The sequence below is a fragment of the Nymphalis io genome, chromosome 3, assembly GCF_905147045.1.
Source record: "Nymphalis io chromosome 3, ilAglIoxx1.1, whole genome shotgun sequence".
Classification (NCBI taxonomy): domain Eukaryota; kingdom Metazoa; phylum Arthropoda; class Insecta; order Lepidoptera; family Nymphalidae; genus Nymphalis; species Nymphalis io.
The window spans coordinates 1,011,127-1,026,530 of record NC_065890.1 but is presented as its reverse complement, the minus strand read 5'-3'; the positions used below and the strand labels follow the sequence as shown (position 1 = coordinate 1,026,530).

The window sequence follows — 15,404 nt, the reverse complement described above, 5'->3', positions numbered from 1 at the left end:
ATTATAGCTTATAATTAAAAAAAATCTAAGCGGGGCTTACGCCGATATTACCGTATGCCACAGCCCGTCGTCGAGGCGGGCGGCCAGCGAGAGGTCGCGCCGGCGCCGCCCGCGCAGCACGAGGCGAGCGCGGCCCTCGCGCAGCGATAGCGCCGTGTAATGCTTTGGCTTCAGCTTGGAACCCTGTGGAATAATCATATTATAAGCGTTTATATTTGCTGCTAGTACAATTATGTATTTCTTCATCTCTCTTTCTCTTATATCGGCCAAGATGGTTTAGTGGAAAGAACGCGTGAATCTTAACCGATGATTGTGGGTTCAAACCCGGGCAAGCACCACTAAATTTTCATGTGCTTAATTTGTGATTATAATTCATCTCGTGCTTTACGGTGAAGGAAAACATCATCGTGAGGAAACCTACATGTGTCTAATTTCACTGAAATTTTGCCACATGTGTATTCCACCAAACCGCACTGGAGCAGCGTGGTGGAATAAGCTCCAAACCACCTCCTCAAAAAAGTGAGAGGAGGCCTTTAGCCCAGCAGTGGGACATTCACAGGCTGTTACGACTTTCTCTTGTTATTTTGTTTATGCATCTCTATAACGCTCACGAGTATGTATATCGTGTTAAAAATCGATCTACTTATCTACCAAAACATACCGGTAACAGCATAATGACGCCCTCGCTGGCGAATGTGCGCAGCTGCAGTGAGAAGGAGAACTCTGCCTTCGCCCCCCTATCCTTGTCCTTTCCGAGCCGCAGGGTCGCGTAGCTCCCGGGTGTGTCTCCGAACTTCACTGCGCCCGCCTCCACTGTGTATGATGACATCTGTAAGCAAGTTGCAATGACTTGTATTTAACTTTGTTGTATGAAAAGTGTAATTGATATAAGTGATAAAAAGTAATGGATATTATAACAAAAGTATACCTAATTACTAAGTTTCTTGCCGATTATTTCGCAGTATAGACGATTCAATACTTTTGCTTATTTTAATAAAGTATATTTTTTATTATTATTATTTTTTCCACCGTGAGAGCAAGGCCTACCTTGGCGCAGTCCCGGTCGCGGTCGGGCTGCGCGTGCAGCGCGCGCGGCTCGGCGGGCGGCGCGGCGCGCAGCTCTCCGTCCGCTCGGCCCAGTCGCGCGCCTCGACGCCGTATGCTGGTCTCCAAGCCCACCCAGCTGAGGAATATAATTATTTATACCAATTAAAATTTCTTGTAATATTCATTATATTTGCGAGAACATATTTAATTGATGGTACAGCTCTGTCCGAAGTTCCTCACATACGTGATTTAGGAGTTATACTCGATAATAAACTTCGGTATAATATCCACATTGACAATATTGCAAACAAAGGTTTTAAGACTCTTGGCTTCTTTTTACGTAACTGCAAGCAATTTAAGAATTCACGCTCTAAATTAATTATCTATTCAGCCTTGGTACGTAGCATTTTAGAATATTGCAGTGTAGTGTGGAATCCTCACTTCAATATTTATTCACAAAGAATAGAAAGTATTCAAAAACGATTTCTTTGGCATTTGTGCTTTGATCTTAACCTAGTCAAAACTCTTAGGATATATGAAGACAGGCTTAAGTTCTTTAAACTTCATTCACTTTCGGATCGAAGACGACTCCATGATCTCACTTTCCTGTATAAATTGGTGAATGGTGTCATTGACAGTCCCTGTTTATTGAAACAATTAAATATTCGTGCACCGGTGAGGACATTAAGACCGTCGTCTTATACTCCATTTGTAGAAAAACCTACACGCTCACGTCAAGGACGCTACTCTCCGATTAATAGATTAATGTTGAGTTACAATGCTATCTATAAATTAACAAAAAATAATTGTACTCTTTCTAATACGTCATCCACTATAGATAAAAAGAATTTAGATAGAAAGATGGATATTGACATATTTTGTGATAGCCTTGTGAAATTTAAATGTAATTTATTAAATTTTTATTCATCATATAATTCTAATTTAGAGTAATCTAATAATTATGATGGTTGTGATGCATTAACTTATTAATTTGTTATTGCCTAATATCGGAAAACCTTGTTACTCAATTAAAAATTTGATTTGTTTTATATTTTATTTAATTGGACATTGTAATTCTTTATTTTAATATTTATTAATGATATTAAAGTACAAATTTATAAATATGCTCAATTTTATCTAATTTGTTACGATATGTTATTATTTATTATTTTAATGTTTATGTTGATGATTTTCTTTCCAAATTTTGTTTCTTTTAATTTGTAATTTTACCTGCATGTTGTGTCTATTTTGCTTTGAAATGTGTGTAACACCTATAATTAAGATAACATTTAGATTTAAATATTAGTTGTTTAATTATGTTTTACTCGCTTTTGTTAATGTATATCTTGTTGGTGTTAATAAATAAATAAAATAAAATTACTATTTTCCATTGCAATCAAGCGTGAATCAAAGTTTAAGAGTTTTTGTTTGTTTGAAGTGGAGGTGATTTTGTTTCAATTTCAGACATTATATACAATTATCGTAACAATAAATAACTATACTCACGTGGAATCAACAATAAGATCAGCAATGGTGCCAGTGAACCCACCGACGGGTAGGTTCGGGGAAGTGGTCTGCGGGTCAGTGGGAGGAGCTCCTCCCACGTACAGACCGCGAGACCGCGCAGCGAGCGCTCCGCCGGCAAGAGTCCCGCGGCCCACTAGCTTCTCGTCCACCCATACTTCCATCTATACACGCAATATTATAAATAGTCACGATATAGGCATTTTCTAATTATAATATATTATGTACTTAAGTAAGAAAGTTAAATAAAAAAATATAAATGCAGAATTTCTTAAGCCTGTAGCAGTTTTGTTTGGACTATCAATTTGGTAATATAAATTCGATCTTAACAAATTAAAAGTGCAATCTAATACTATGGTCGCTTCAGTCAGTTTCAATTCACAGTGTGTACATCTGGCACCGATAGATGGCGCTATTTAAATCGTTGACGTTTGACGACATCACGTTTCTAAAAGTATTTAAAGTTACACGAACGCTCGAAAGCCGTATTTGATACGTCGAGTATGATACTTCGCATAAACAGAAATTGAAATTAGAGAAAGTGCTATACGTACTTGCTTGTGAGCTCGAACCAGCTGCACTGTGTGGAGGACGCCATCGTCAAGCTTGGTGCCGTTTACTCTCAACAAAAGTTCCCCCTTTCCGACGTTTGCTTTTAATTCCAATTCACCTAGAATTTAATATAACATTAATTACAATACTAATATTTTGAACTACTATGTACTGAGTATATTATCTTATTGAAAAAAAAATATTGAATTGATTGATGCATATTTAATACATATATGTATTTATAGAGAATGTATATATGAGATAATAGTGGCTAGTATATGTGATAAACAAAAACCTACCTAAATTACCTAATTAATTGTATCTTAAAATCATGTCCAAGATCTTCTAATTAATTGCTAAGCAATGCTAAGACTATTTAATATAACGGGTGTATGCTACCTTTGGAGCAACCCGCATTGGAGCAGCGTGGTGAAATAAGCTCCAAACCTTCTCCTCAAAAAGGGAGAGGAGACCTTAGCCCAGCAGTGGGACATTCACATGCTATTACTGTACTGTATGCTACCTTTAACAAGGGCGAGGATCAGATAGTGGTGGTCGTCCTCCTCGTCCTCCACCTCGTTGTCGTCGAGCGCGAGCGCGGGCGCGCGGTACAGCAGCACGCCGGACGGCGCGCGCGCACGGAACGACACGCCCAGCGACGTCTTGCGGCGCACGGCGGGCGACGGCAGCTCGATGTACCCCTCGCCCTCCAGCACCGCTGATCGGAGGGGCTGCCATATTGACATATAATTCAGTTTTTAGTCGTCCCCAATTACATTAATTTTCAAATTAATGAACAAATATATGTAATATGTATGTCGGAAAACGTGTATTATGTAATATTATTTTACAAATTTCATTACTTACCCTAGCGGCACACCCAGGTTCAACCCCATGTCGTGCGGGCGTATCCAGCAAATCGTACCCTTCTCTATCCACCATGAGTCCACCTATACACCCCAGCAGTGGCAGGGAGTCGTATCCCAAGTCTTCACCCTCAGGAGGCAAGCCACCCACCCAATAAGTGGAGCCGGACAGCTCCGGTAATTCCGCTGCAGACTGGACGGGTGGAGAGGGGGACCCGAGGGTTTCTTCGCCGTTCACGCGCAGGCTGCCTGGGGACCAGGGCCGCTTACATATCATATACCGTTGAAACTCGGTTCAATATTTGATTGGCAGAACAAATTGATGATGGGAGGTTGGTAGAGGGATAATTTTAACGATACAGTAATTATTATAAGCGACTGAAAACATCCACATAAAAAAAATGATAAGTTTGTATGTGCAAAGAGATCGTCGCGGGCACAGTACCTCTCTCCAGGCCGTTAAAGACACGCGTGGCCTGCACGTGTGCGGGCCGACCGTCGCAGTGCCGGCCGCCCGCCGCGATCTGCAATCGCGCCGCGCCGTACACCACCAGGAACACCACGCGACACGACCGCACCCACACCGACACCGAGCGGTTCTGTGTGATATACATTACATGTGACAAAATCAAAATATAGTTTATTCAATTATTATCAGTTAAGAGAATTTTGAGAGCTGATGTTGTTTTTCGTAAATAGCTGCCCTGTTTTTTGTGTATTGAAGATTTTTATTCCAACTTCATTTTAAGTAGAGGTAGCATATATAATGTCCAAACAGTTATGTGTGTGTAGGGAGTATGTGAGTGTGTGCTAGTTACATTGGCGTGGTCGTGCGCGAGGAACAGCAGCGCGTCTGCGTCGGTGGTGCGGAAGGAGAGCGCGAGGCTGAAGCGGCGCCGGTCGGCGGCGCGGCGCGAGCGGCGCAGCGCCACGTAACCCGCGCCGCCCAGCCACGCCAGGCCCTCGCTGCCGCGGCCCTCGCTGAACCATCTGCGCCCGCGACCGGGGAAGAATATATAAAGTTAAGTTCAACTCTGACAAATATTAAGCGATTTATATTTGTTAAATCAAAGTGGCCTAGTGGATAGAACGAGTGCATTTTCGCCGAATATCGCGGGTTTAAATCCGGGTAAGCACCACTGCGTGGTGGAATCGTCTTCATTAGGAGAGTATATAATAATCTCACACATAAACACAGCAGTAGTAGTAGTAGCTAGGTTACCTCTGCGTGCAGCCAGTGCACCGTGCTGTGGAGGGCTGCTTGGTGAAAGCCCAGAGCCCTACCGCGGCATGGTCGGCGTGGAGCGAGTGCACACAGGCCGGCAGCGGTGCTCCAGCCTCACCCAGCCACCACAGCGCGGGCCGCAACAGGCCGGCTCCCGGCGCACTGCCGGTGCTGTTGCTGGAGGTGAGCGCGGCGCCGCCCGAGCGCTCCACGCGCAGCCGCACCGTGCCCCACACTCTGAGGACGACCAGCTGACGTGTTAATTAAATATTGTCTCGTTTTTAGATTAATTTTAAAAAATAAAACGGCTGGACATTCATTAATATTTCATCATTTTTTCAATTTTTTAAATATAATCTCGGTATACCCGATATTAATTAACGTTAAAAATAATAAGTCAAAATTATGATCTTAATTTATTTATTGTATGGTATAGTCACCTCTCTATGTACAGCCGGTAGGTGGTGTGGTCTGCGTCGTCCAAGGTAGGTTGTAACGGTTCGGGGTGCGTCACCACCCCCTCGCCACCGCCCACGTCCCACCGCAACGTCAGTTTACCTTTCTCAACTGACAGACGCATATAACGCTCCGAATCCTATAATGAGTGATGCATTTTCGTTTTCAGATCATTTTATTATAGATTATAAAAATATATAGTTTATGACCTCTTAAACTACTAACGTATTTCCTTTGTAGCGTCTGTACTACTTATAATATAAATGTATGATATAAATATCTGCTTGCTGGCAAGGGCATTTTAGGCACGTACCCGGTCGGGCAAGTACAGCAGTGTGCCGTCGCGCACGGCGGAGTCGAAGCTAAGCGCGAGCGTGGCGCGAGTGGCGGCGGGCGCGCTCCACGCCGAGTACGCGCGCGCGCAGCCACCGGCCGACCGCAACGATACTGTTATCTAAGCGTTGAAGGAGATTTACAATAATTATACAAATTTCAATGCGCCTTGCCTAATATATTGATAAAAGTTTCCATCAAAGTATAGGTAATATACAAAATTTGAAACTTCTTATATTAATAATAAACTTATAGAAAAATAAAAATAATTTAAATTAAAAGTATATTTAAAAAAAAATATATTTTTGATCAGTGAAATTTAATTATAAATAGTAAGTTTACCGTGGTAGCAGCATGCCTTGCCCTCTCTACTTGCTCGCGCAGCGCACGTAGTGCTGGGTCGAGCACATGTGCTGCTGTGGCGTGCTCGCGTGCCCGTGCTCCCGCCGCTGCAGCCAACGCTTCTGATACTTCGCGACCGCGGAGTGTATTCCCGCGGATCTGGGATACTGAAAAGAGAAATGGTTTCATAATTAAAACGAGACTGACACTACACGCCTATTAAAGCAACATGTTTTGTATACAAAATAAAGTTAAAATTTTAGGTAATTTATTTACGTTATGACAAAATGTAACTTAAGAACTGGAAGAAAAACCAATGTTATCTTAAATGCGAAAAATTACAAAGTAAGTTGGTTAGTCATCAATCAACGCACCATGCTCCTCGGCGGCCCCGAGCGCCGTATCTCCGAGGCGTTGCAACGCGGCGAGGTTCCTCCTCAACTGGTAGCGCACACGACGCCTCGTCTCAGCCGCTTCGTCGTAGAGCGCTCGGCTACTCGCAAACACGCGTTCGGCCTGCGCGCTCGCGAGCCGCAGCGCCCCCACGGCCGCGCTGCCCGCCCCACTCGCCGCGCCGCCCTCCGCGCCGCCCGCAAGCGCGCGCTCGCGCCAACCCAGCGCGCGCAGCCCTACGCTCACCGCGTCAGTGCCACGCTGCGCCGCCTCCAGGTGCCGGCGGAGTTCTTTTGAAAAAATAATTTTAGGGAATAGTGCCATTTAATAAATATACGTCGTGTTTAATAGCGTCATATTTTATTTCTTCAGGAAGAATATTTTTACATTCCCATGGTCAAACTATTTCAAAGGTGTTGTCCATATCAGTCCTTACCGTCAGCCTTCGCTATCAGCTCTTCTCCCCGTCTTCTGAGCGCGTCGGAGGCCGCGTTTTCTGTCTCGGCGGCAACCAGTAGCGGCTGAGGGCCTCGTGCTAATTTGGCGGCAGTCGTGGCGGCGACGCCCGCAGCGTACGCGGCGGTGGCAGCCTCCCTCACGCGCTCCGCCACTTCCGTCCACGCACGAGCCGCCTGTACACCCGCCGATGCTACTGCACGCGTTCCCGCAAACAAACTGTACGCAATTGATATTCGTGATTGAATCTTTATATTTTTAATCATAAATATTAGTAACAATCTTAAAACGTGTCTCCTTTATAAATCTCCTCCTGAGAGAATAACGAAGATTTGTATAAAATATGTGCTATCTAAGCAACTCTTAAAACATTTTCTTAACATAATCCTTAACCTACTTTTTATACTCCTTAGCTTTCTCTCCTAACGTTCCAACGTGCTTCTTTACCGCGTCAAGGTACTTCTCCTTATACTTGGGAGTCAGATTGTACAAGATTCCTTCTTTCTCTTCAGCGCTCGAGGTGAGGTTCCGAAGTTCGGAGAGTAGAATAGGAAAGGACACAGCGAGGTTCTGGGTATGGAGGATGTCAGCGCGCGTCTCCTCGGTTAGATTCTGTGTTGATATCTTTGACATGTCCTAAAAAGTGAAATATACAACAACTACTATTACTTCTATTATTGAAGCAAAAATTCATTCATTAATTATATAATACTTTTCTTAAATTATTCGAGGTATTTTTAATTAATAAATAAATAAGTTTTATTTGAAGTGGAAAGGTACGACTAGAATTATTTAGGCAGAAAAATGTAAGAAAAATCTTTCTTTTTCATTTAATTTATTTAATGGTAAATATATTTGTATATAGTGATGGCATCTAAAAGGTAACATACCTCTAACACCAAGCGACAGCGTAGTCCAAAATCCCTCACATTGGCCAACCTGGGTGTGATTCGCTTCTTCATTTCAGCGACGGTGTCGCCCGCACTCCACACCACCTCAGCTAGTCTGGGTAGGTCCTCCGCCTTCCTCTCCCAATCGTCGAGATCAGATTGCATTTTATTAATCCTTTTTAATGCGTCTTCAATGCGATAGTTGTATTCTTGTACGGATGTCGATTGTAAATTTGCCTAAAATTATAGATTACTCAACAAAATTTTCGATGGTACCTACCCTGACGAGCTTGCACAAAGCCCTACCACCAGTAGTTAGGTAACAAAAGCGTTATTAACAAAATTATTCGTAAATTCATTATAAGTGTGAAAACGTGACAGTTATATAAGGTTCAATAACTTACCGAATCTGACACATCAGTGGCTCCAGCAATGTAATCTATTAAACTTAATTCTTTAATTGTCTTTAATAAATGTCTTGCCTCCTTAATAGCTCTGTGGGCACTCAAGTGTTTCTCTCCTCTAGCGAAGTCATCTAATGCCGCTACTTGCTGGCCTATAAACCTTCTTTGTTTTAAAACTTCTTCCAACCCACTCATACTCTCCAAACTTAATGACTGAGCCTCCATTTCTCTTTTAGAAGCTTCTAGTTTTAATTTGTTTGCTAAAGTAAATAGCTCATGTTCTGCTACCTCTAATTCGTTGATAGATTGATTAAGATATTTGGCATCTTCCAGACTTTTCTTAGAGTGTTGCAGTGCTGTGTTTAAGGTAGACGCGTTGTTAGCAAACTCTCGTAATGCCGGAAAAGGTTGTGGTATCCTGCTGAGCTCTGAGAGATCAGCGCGTGAACGAAGGTCTTTCGTCATCTCCTCCATCGTTTCCAGCAATGTCTGCGTGCAATTATCACATGCTGAAAAATAAGTTTTAATTCGTAATTTGTTTGGTGTAATACTTTTTATATTAAGTTTATTATTTTACTTCTATCATATTTTGATCTATGCAACTCACTCGTACATCGTACACATACTCGTACATATGGTAAACAGTTTGTTTAACTACGATTTTATTTTAACTACGATCGTTTGGTATGTTTTAACTAATCACAATAGCCAACAAACTCTCCACTGAAAACAAGCTTACTTACGTTTGCATCCATCGTCGTCCAAATAGTATCCGGTGCGCGCGCACAGCTGGCAGCGCTCGCCGGCCGCGTGTGCGCGACAGTGGCAGCGCGCGCGCGCGTCGCACCGCGGGGACAGCGCGCCGCGCGCGTCGCACGCGCAGCGCACGCACTCGGCGCCGCGCCGCCGCCAGCCCGCCGCGCACTGCTCGCACGACGCACCCGAGTAGCCTGCGTGGTGATGTCGCATTAAATGTGGAACGGTGACCGAAATGAAGGACGATTGACGCATCAAACCGCTTTAAAAAATATATAATGTAACACTAAATCAACAATTACACTAAACAGTATTAATTAATTCTGCATATTTCTGTACATTTAATATTACTTACCGGGTTGACAATAGCATTGCAATCTTCCGTGCGCCATTGCGCACGCAGTGGCTCGTGATAGCTCCCGCGTTGGACAGGGACACGGCTCGCAGCCGCGCTCGGGAGTTCCATAGTATCCCTCCGCACAGCGCTCGCAGTGCGGGCCAGATGTATTGTTTGTACAGTTCTATAATATAATACAAACGCGCAAAACTTTAACAATACTATCTAAAAACATTTGTTTAGTGGAATTTGACTTAAGTATTTATTAAAGTCTAATTATACTACATTTCAAACTTTAGTATATTGGTAGCTTTGCATTAATTCTGTCAATATTTTTACTGTATTTCACAACAAAAAACACAAATCATATATCCAAACAAAAAACACCATACAAACTAAACCGTATAAACTAGTTACCAGGCAATATCCGGTGTTCGGATGACAGCGGACGGCGCGGCCGTGGCACTCGCAAGGGCGTGAACCCTCAACATCGATTAGGATGGTGCCTGACACGCGTAGCAACCGCGGTGTGTTGGGTGGCATCCAAAACCCGGCTGCGGGACGTTGGCACGACGCCGCATCGTACCCGCGCGGGCACAGGCAGCGCTCCACACCCGGCGCCGGTGCACCGCGTGACAGCCCGGCTACTGCCGTCTCCAGCGATACGTTTAGCAGTCTGTGGTACCATTAAAAAAAATATGACAAATTTTATTTTATGCATATACTTATTGTTAAAGTAAACAAGTAACAGCCTGTAAATATTCCATTGCTGGGCTAAGGCCTCCCCTCTTTCACCGTATGCAGATTTGCTCAAGTCTGCTAAGCACTGTACCATCACGGCTCGACATTTACTCTTCTTTAATTTAGGAATCAATTATGAGAGCAAACTCACAGCACGTGTAACGGTTCAAAAGCGAGAGGCGCCCTCGTGGACAGACGCAGCAGCAAGCGTCGCACGTCGGAGAGCGCCAGCATAAGCGCCCCTCGCGAGGCCACAGTACCTCCTAATGCCCCTCGTCCTCCGCGGCCCGCGCGGCTTCCGCGTACTTCCCACAGTGACTCATGAAGATGTACTGCGTGCGACCCATTCACGGCCGGCACTCGCTGGTTGGAGGAGGATTCATTTAAAAAAAATATTTCGTAACAAATTGACTACTATGGTATTATAATTTTTTCAATTCTATAATATAGCATAAAGTGCATACCTCATAATAATCCAAGACGATGTTATTTCCATATATGCTGACGAGTGGAAATCGAGTCATCACGTGCGGTGGAAGTGGTTCACCTCCCTCTTCTTCTACCCGAAAACGGAGCGCCCCTCCGTAAGATAATACATGGTCGCCAAGAAACAGCTCACCGAGCTCCGCGTACACTGGTACAGGTGGGCGGGGAACAGATATCGTAGCTTCCTGGATGCTTGTGCGGATAGCGAGTAGAGAGTCTTGGTCCATCTTAAATTAAGGATTTAAAAAAGTTACTGGTAAGCATTAAACGGTTTTGAAATTTTAACGGGTAAATATTGTTTTTGATTGTTTTCAATTTCTAGATGAGAATCACAGAAAGGGAAAAATAAATGGAAGGAATTTTCTAAATAACTAGATGTGTCAAATGGATATAAGATACCCATTCGCCATGAGTTAGCAAACTCATGGCGAAAAACACAGCAACGTTTACCGTCCCGAGGTCTCCACGCAGTAGCTTAAGGTGCAGCGGTGTAGCGGCATGCAGCGCTGCACGCGCGACCTCTGCCTGCGTGCATTTGGCACTACGACCGAAGCAGAAGCATGCGGTGCATCCTGCTGGGTTGCTAGCTTCGAGACCGAAAGTTCCGTCCAGGCACGTATCGCATTTCTCGCCTACCACGTTGTCCTGAAAACGTATTAAGGATACAAACAAGAACACAGGAATAAATAGGTTTAAAAATCGTCGTGCCATGCCAGAAATGCCTTAAACAATAAATAATTCGACTTTTATACCTTGCATGGACATTGTCCCCGCTGGTCACATGCGCACACGCCGTGTTCGCAGCCGCGCGTACCGGCGGACGAGCACCCGCAAGGACGGCAGCGCGGCCCAAAGTACCCGCTCGCACACCGCCCACACTCGCGCCCCGCCCAGCCGGCGCGACACCGACACTGTCCAGTCACCGCATCGCAGCTATCTGGGAGAGTAGAACTGATTTTATACGGTCCGGAATGATAATTTCCGACTCGCCATAGAAATTCCATCAAATCTTATTACTAAATATTAATATGAAATTTTGTATATATGAAATATATCCAATTTCATACGTAGTCAATATCCAGCGTGAGCGTTGAACTCTGTCTAATAATTCTAAATTAGTCATCGCTAATAATGAATGCAGATATATACAAACCAGTTCTATCGATTGTAAATAAATATCTAAATTTTTTATGTATAATATTATCAAGTCATTTTGTTCCATTTCGTTTTTTGAGTAACCGACTAAATTCATTGCCTTTGACTGTTTGTTGGGAACAAGAATCACGTATGAATGATCACGTAGAATAAAATGACCGGGATTTAGTAACAACCTGTAAATGTCCCACTGCTGGCCTAATGTCTCTTCTCCTATTCGAGGCTGACTCCACCACGCTACTTCAATGCGGGTTGGTGGATGTGTGTGTGGACGTGTGGCAGAATTTCAGGGAAATTAGACACGTGGAAGTTTCCTTACGATGTTTTCCTTCACCGCCGAACACGTAACGAACGACCATTATTTAATCAGTTACCAACCGGACACAGCGCCAGGTCCGCAGGCGCAGGGCCTGCAGCCGGCCGCGCGGCCCCAGTAACCCCGCGCGCAGTGCTGGCAGCCCGGCCCGCGCGTGCGCGCCGGACACACGCAACGGCCCGTTATTGGCGAGCACACGCGACCCTCAGTACATACGGGACACGCTGTAAATTCCAATGTGTTACATTTTTTTAAATACTTAAGTAGTTGATATTATATGTTATTTACTTTAGTAATAATACTCACGTAAGCAACCCGTCGGTCCGAACCCATAGTACCCCGACAGGCACCGGTCGCATCTCGGCCCACCGACGCCGACGGAGCAGGCGCACAGCCCCGAGACCGGGTCGCAGGCGGCCGCGCCCGCACCGCACTCACAGCGTCGACACCCGCCCTGCTCCAGGCCCCAGTATCCTTCCTGAGGGAGCGACTTTTTAATATGACAGACCCAACTTCATCTGTTCGTGTGTTTGTTTAATTATTACCATACTCACACACGCCGCTGTGTCATTCATTTACTTGTTATTTTATTGATTCTGTCTATTTCCATACTGTCGTGTTAAAAACGTCTACAATTAATATGTAATTTCTTCGATAATGATAGACAGGGATATGCCATGCCTACTTTTCTGTAAATATTAACAAATCAATATGTATAACTTTCGTATACCGGTGATAGTTTCGGCAGTGTTCGTTTCGAAAGCGTTTGCACTGACAATTTCGTTCTCCAACTACGTTGACAATGAGCTGTACCTACCTATATAAAATTTCAATAAAAACATGCTTATGTAAAATAAAATAGAGGTTATATATGAATCGGAATAGTAGTTTTTGTATTAAGCCCGTAAAATAAACAGACAAAACTTATCTCTTTATTATATTAGTTTGATATGTATGGTATAAATATTATATATATGAAGCCGAGGTGGCCTCGTGGTTAGAACGCGTGAATCTTAACCGATGATCGTGGGTTCAAACCCGGGAAAGCACCACTGAATTTTCATGTGCTTAATTTGTGTTTATAATTCATATCGTGCTATACGGTGAAGGAAAACATCGTGAGGACACCTGCATTTGTCTAATTTCATTGAAATTATGCCACATGTGTATTCTACCAACTCGCATTGGAGAAGCGGGGTGAAATAAGCTCCCAAACCTTCTCCTGAAAAGGGAGAGGCGGTCTTAGCCCAGCAGTGGGATATTCACAGGCTGTTACTGACATAAATATATGTATATTGCGACTGGCTATACGACAGCTAATACACTTATTATTTATTTGCTAAATGCGATCTATATTAAACTAGAAAACCTAGAATCAATTACAATAAATAACAATTTTATTATATTCATTTGATTATGACGTCACGTCGTGGAAGATAGACTTAGTATAGTCTGGTATTATGCATGTATACTTATAGTCCACAGTTGTGCATTTTATATGAAATTAATAGCATATTTATATGTCACGCTGCGTGCATCGCAAAGACTTGCCTACCAAGTCGTATGTAAATCAGTTACCGTATGGACCTCCGCAGAAATGTCACCGTGACATTATCCATAACGTGGAACGTGGAAGTAACGTGTAGTAAGTCTAGGTTCCCATGTCGAGGCTCGTTAAGGTCTGTTATACATGAGTTAATCGAACACTAATATATTTTATTTATATGTATTTATGAATGTTTATTGTTTGCTAGCTATTGAGCTTTAGTGTTACCAATAAAAAAATGAAAAATAGAGTTTAAAATGAACGTCACCGCCCGTACCGGAATGTCCTTTCTATTGAAGAGATAAGAATCTCACAGTATTCATTGAAAAAGTCACTATTGGTATTAATTTGTTGTGTTCCGGTTTGAAGGGTGAATGAGCCAGTGTAATTACAGGCACAAGTGACATAAAATCTTAGTTCCCAAGGTTGGTGGCGCATTGGCTATAAGCGATGGTTGACATTTCTTACAATGCTAATGTCTAAGGGCGTTTGGTGACCACTTACCATCAGGTGGCCCATATGCTCGTCCACCTTCCTATTTTATAAAAATAATAATAATAATAATTTATATGGTATTAAAATAGCATATTATTGATTAATAAGTCATCTTTTTTTAAATCGTCCCACTGCTGGGCATATATCTCCTCTTAAAAAAGAAAGTTTTGGAGCATATCTATCATGCTGGCGGTGGGTATTTTGGATATACTTACGACAAGCATATACAAATTTGCCTTACGATGTCATCCATAACAATCAAGCAACAATTCCCGGATTTGAACCCGCGATCTCCGGTTAAGAGCAACACATACCCCCATATGAGATTGCCATAAATTCAATTATGACCAATATTTATGGAAAAGTTCTACGCCATATTAACTCATAATACTATTTACCACGTATTCCCATTACCAGGTGCGTTCAAATATTGTTTAATAGCATTAATTGGCAGTAGCCTGGCATTACTCTCTATTTATTCAATTAAATGCCATTCGGTTTAGTGATTTGTGAGAGGGACGCTATAATTTGTTGTGAAGGATTTGTGGCTAGTTGGCGACGTCGAGCGACGTGCGATGTGATTAATTGAATTATGTGTTGTTACGAATTGAAGCTTGTAAATGCCAAGCGTACATAATAATTGTATACGCGCCCCAGATTTCATTCGACAGTTTTTGGAGTATTTATTTTTGTTATATAATTAATCGATTTATTGTTAGTGTGGCTGTTGAGGAAGATGCGTCCGAAAATCTTAATGAGTTGAAATAAATTTTGTCACAAGTAAACATTTTTAAGTTAGGTATAGCTATTGTTGGGAATGTTTTATTATCGTTTTTAATATAACAGATATCTTTTTTATCAAATATATAATAGTACGTTCTTACAAGTACATATACGAGTAGAGTCAATATTATTCTACCGAATCCATAATAGACTCAGTTGTTAGAATCAAGAAACTCTTTTTTATCAACGAAACAACATTTTTATCTTAATAAACTGACATATTATTAGCATTAAATACAGACACACATTAAAATATATATATATTCGTGGTTACACTTTTTTTATCGGCCAAGCTCGTTAT

General features: G+C 42.7%; 1 protein-coding gene across 1 annotated transcript in view; it reads right to left on the bottom strand.

The window, feature by feature from the left end:
- LOC126781087 (laminin subunit alpha-1) overlaps positions 1–15,404 on the bottom strand; it is a 173,644-nt gene that overhangs the window by 4,611 nt on the left and 153,629 nt on the right. Inside the window, 27 exon segments of the mRNA XM_050505909.1 lie at positions 52–183; positions 662–829; positions 1,048–1,183; positions 2,554–2,735; positions 3,126–3,241; positions 3,647–3,854; positions 3,991–4,238; positions 4,435–4,588; positions 4,808–4,979; positions 5,212–5,451; positions 5,655–5,809; positions 5,969–6,124; positions 6,346–6,512; positions 6,720–7,028; positions 7,175–7,413; positions 7,592–7,830; positions 8,085–8,321; positions 8,489–8,997; positions 9,232–9,438; positions 9,600–9,765; positions 9,999–10,257; positions 10,474–10,685; positions 10,787–11,035; positions 11,247–11,453; positions 11,561–11,745; positions 12,342–12,503; positions 12,586–12,757. Of these exon segments, the coding sequence (XP_050361866.1) occupies positions 52–183; positions 662–829; positions 1,048–1,183; positions 2,554–2,735; positions 3,126–3,241; positions 3,647–3,854; positions 3,991–4,238; positions 4,435–4,588; positions 4,808–4,979; positions 5,212–5,451; positions 5,655–5,809; positions 5,969–6,124; positions 6,346–6,512; positions 6,720–7,028; positions 7,175–7,413; positions 7,592–7,830; positions 8,085–8,321; positions 8,489–8,997; positions 9,232–9,438; positions 9,600–9,765; positions 9,999–10,257; positions 10,474–10,685; positions 10,787–11,035; positions 11,247–11,453; positions 11,561–11,745; positions 12,342–12,503; positions 12,586–12,757 (5,586 nt within the window).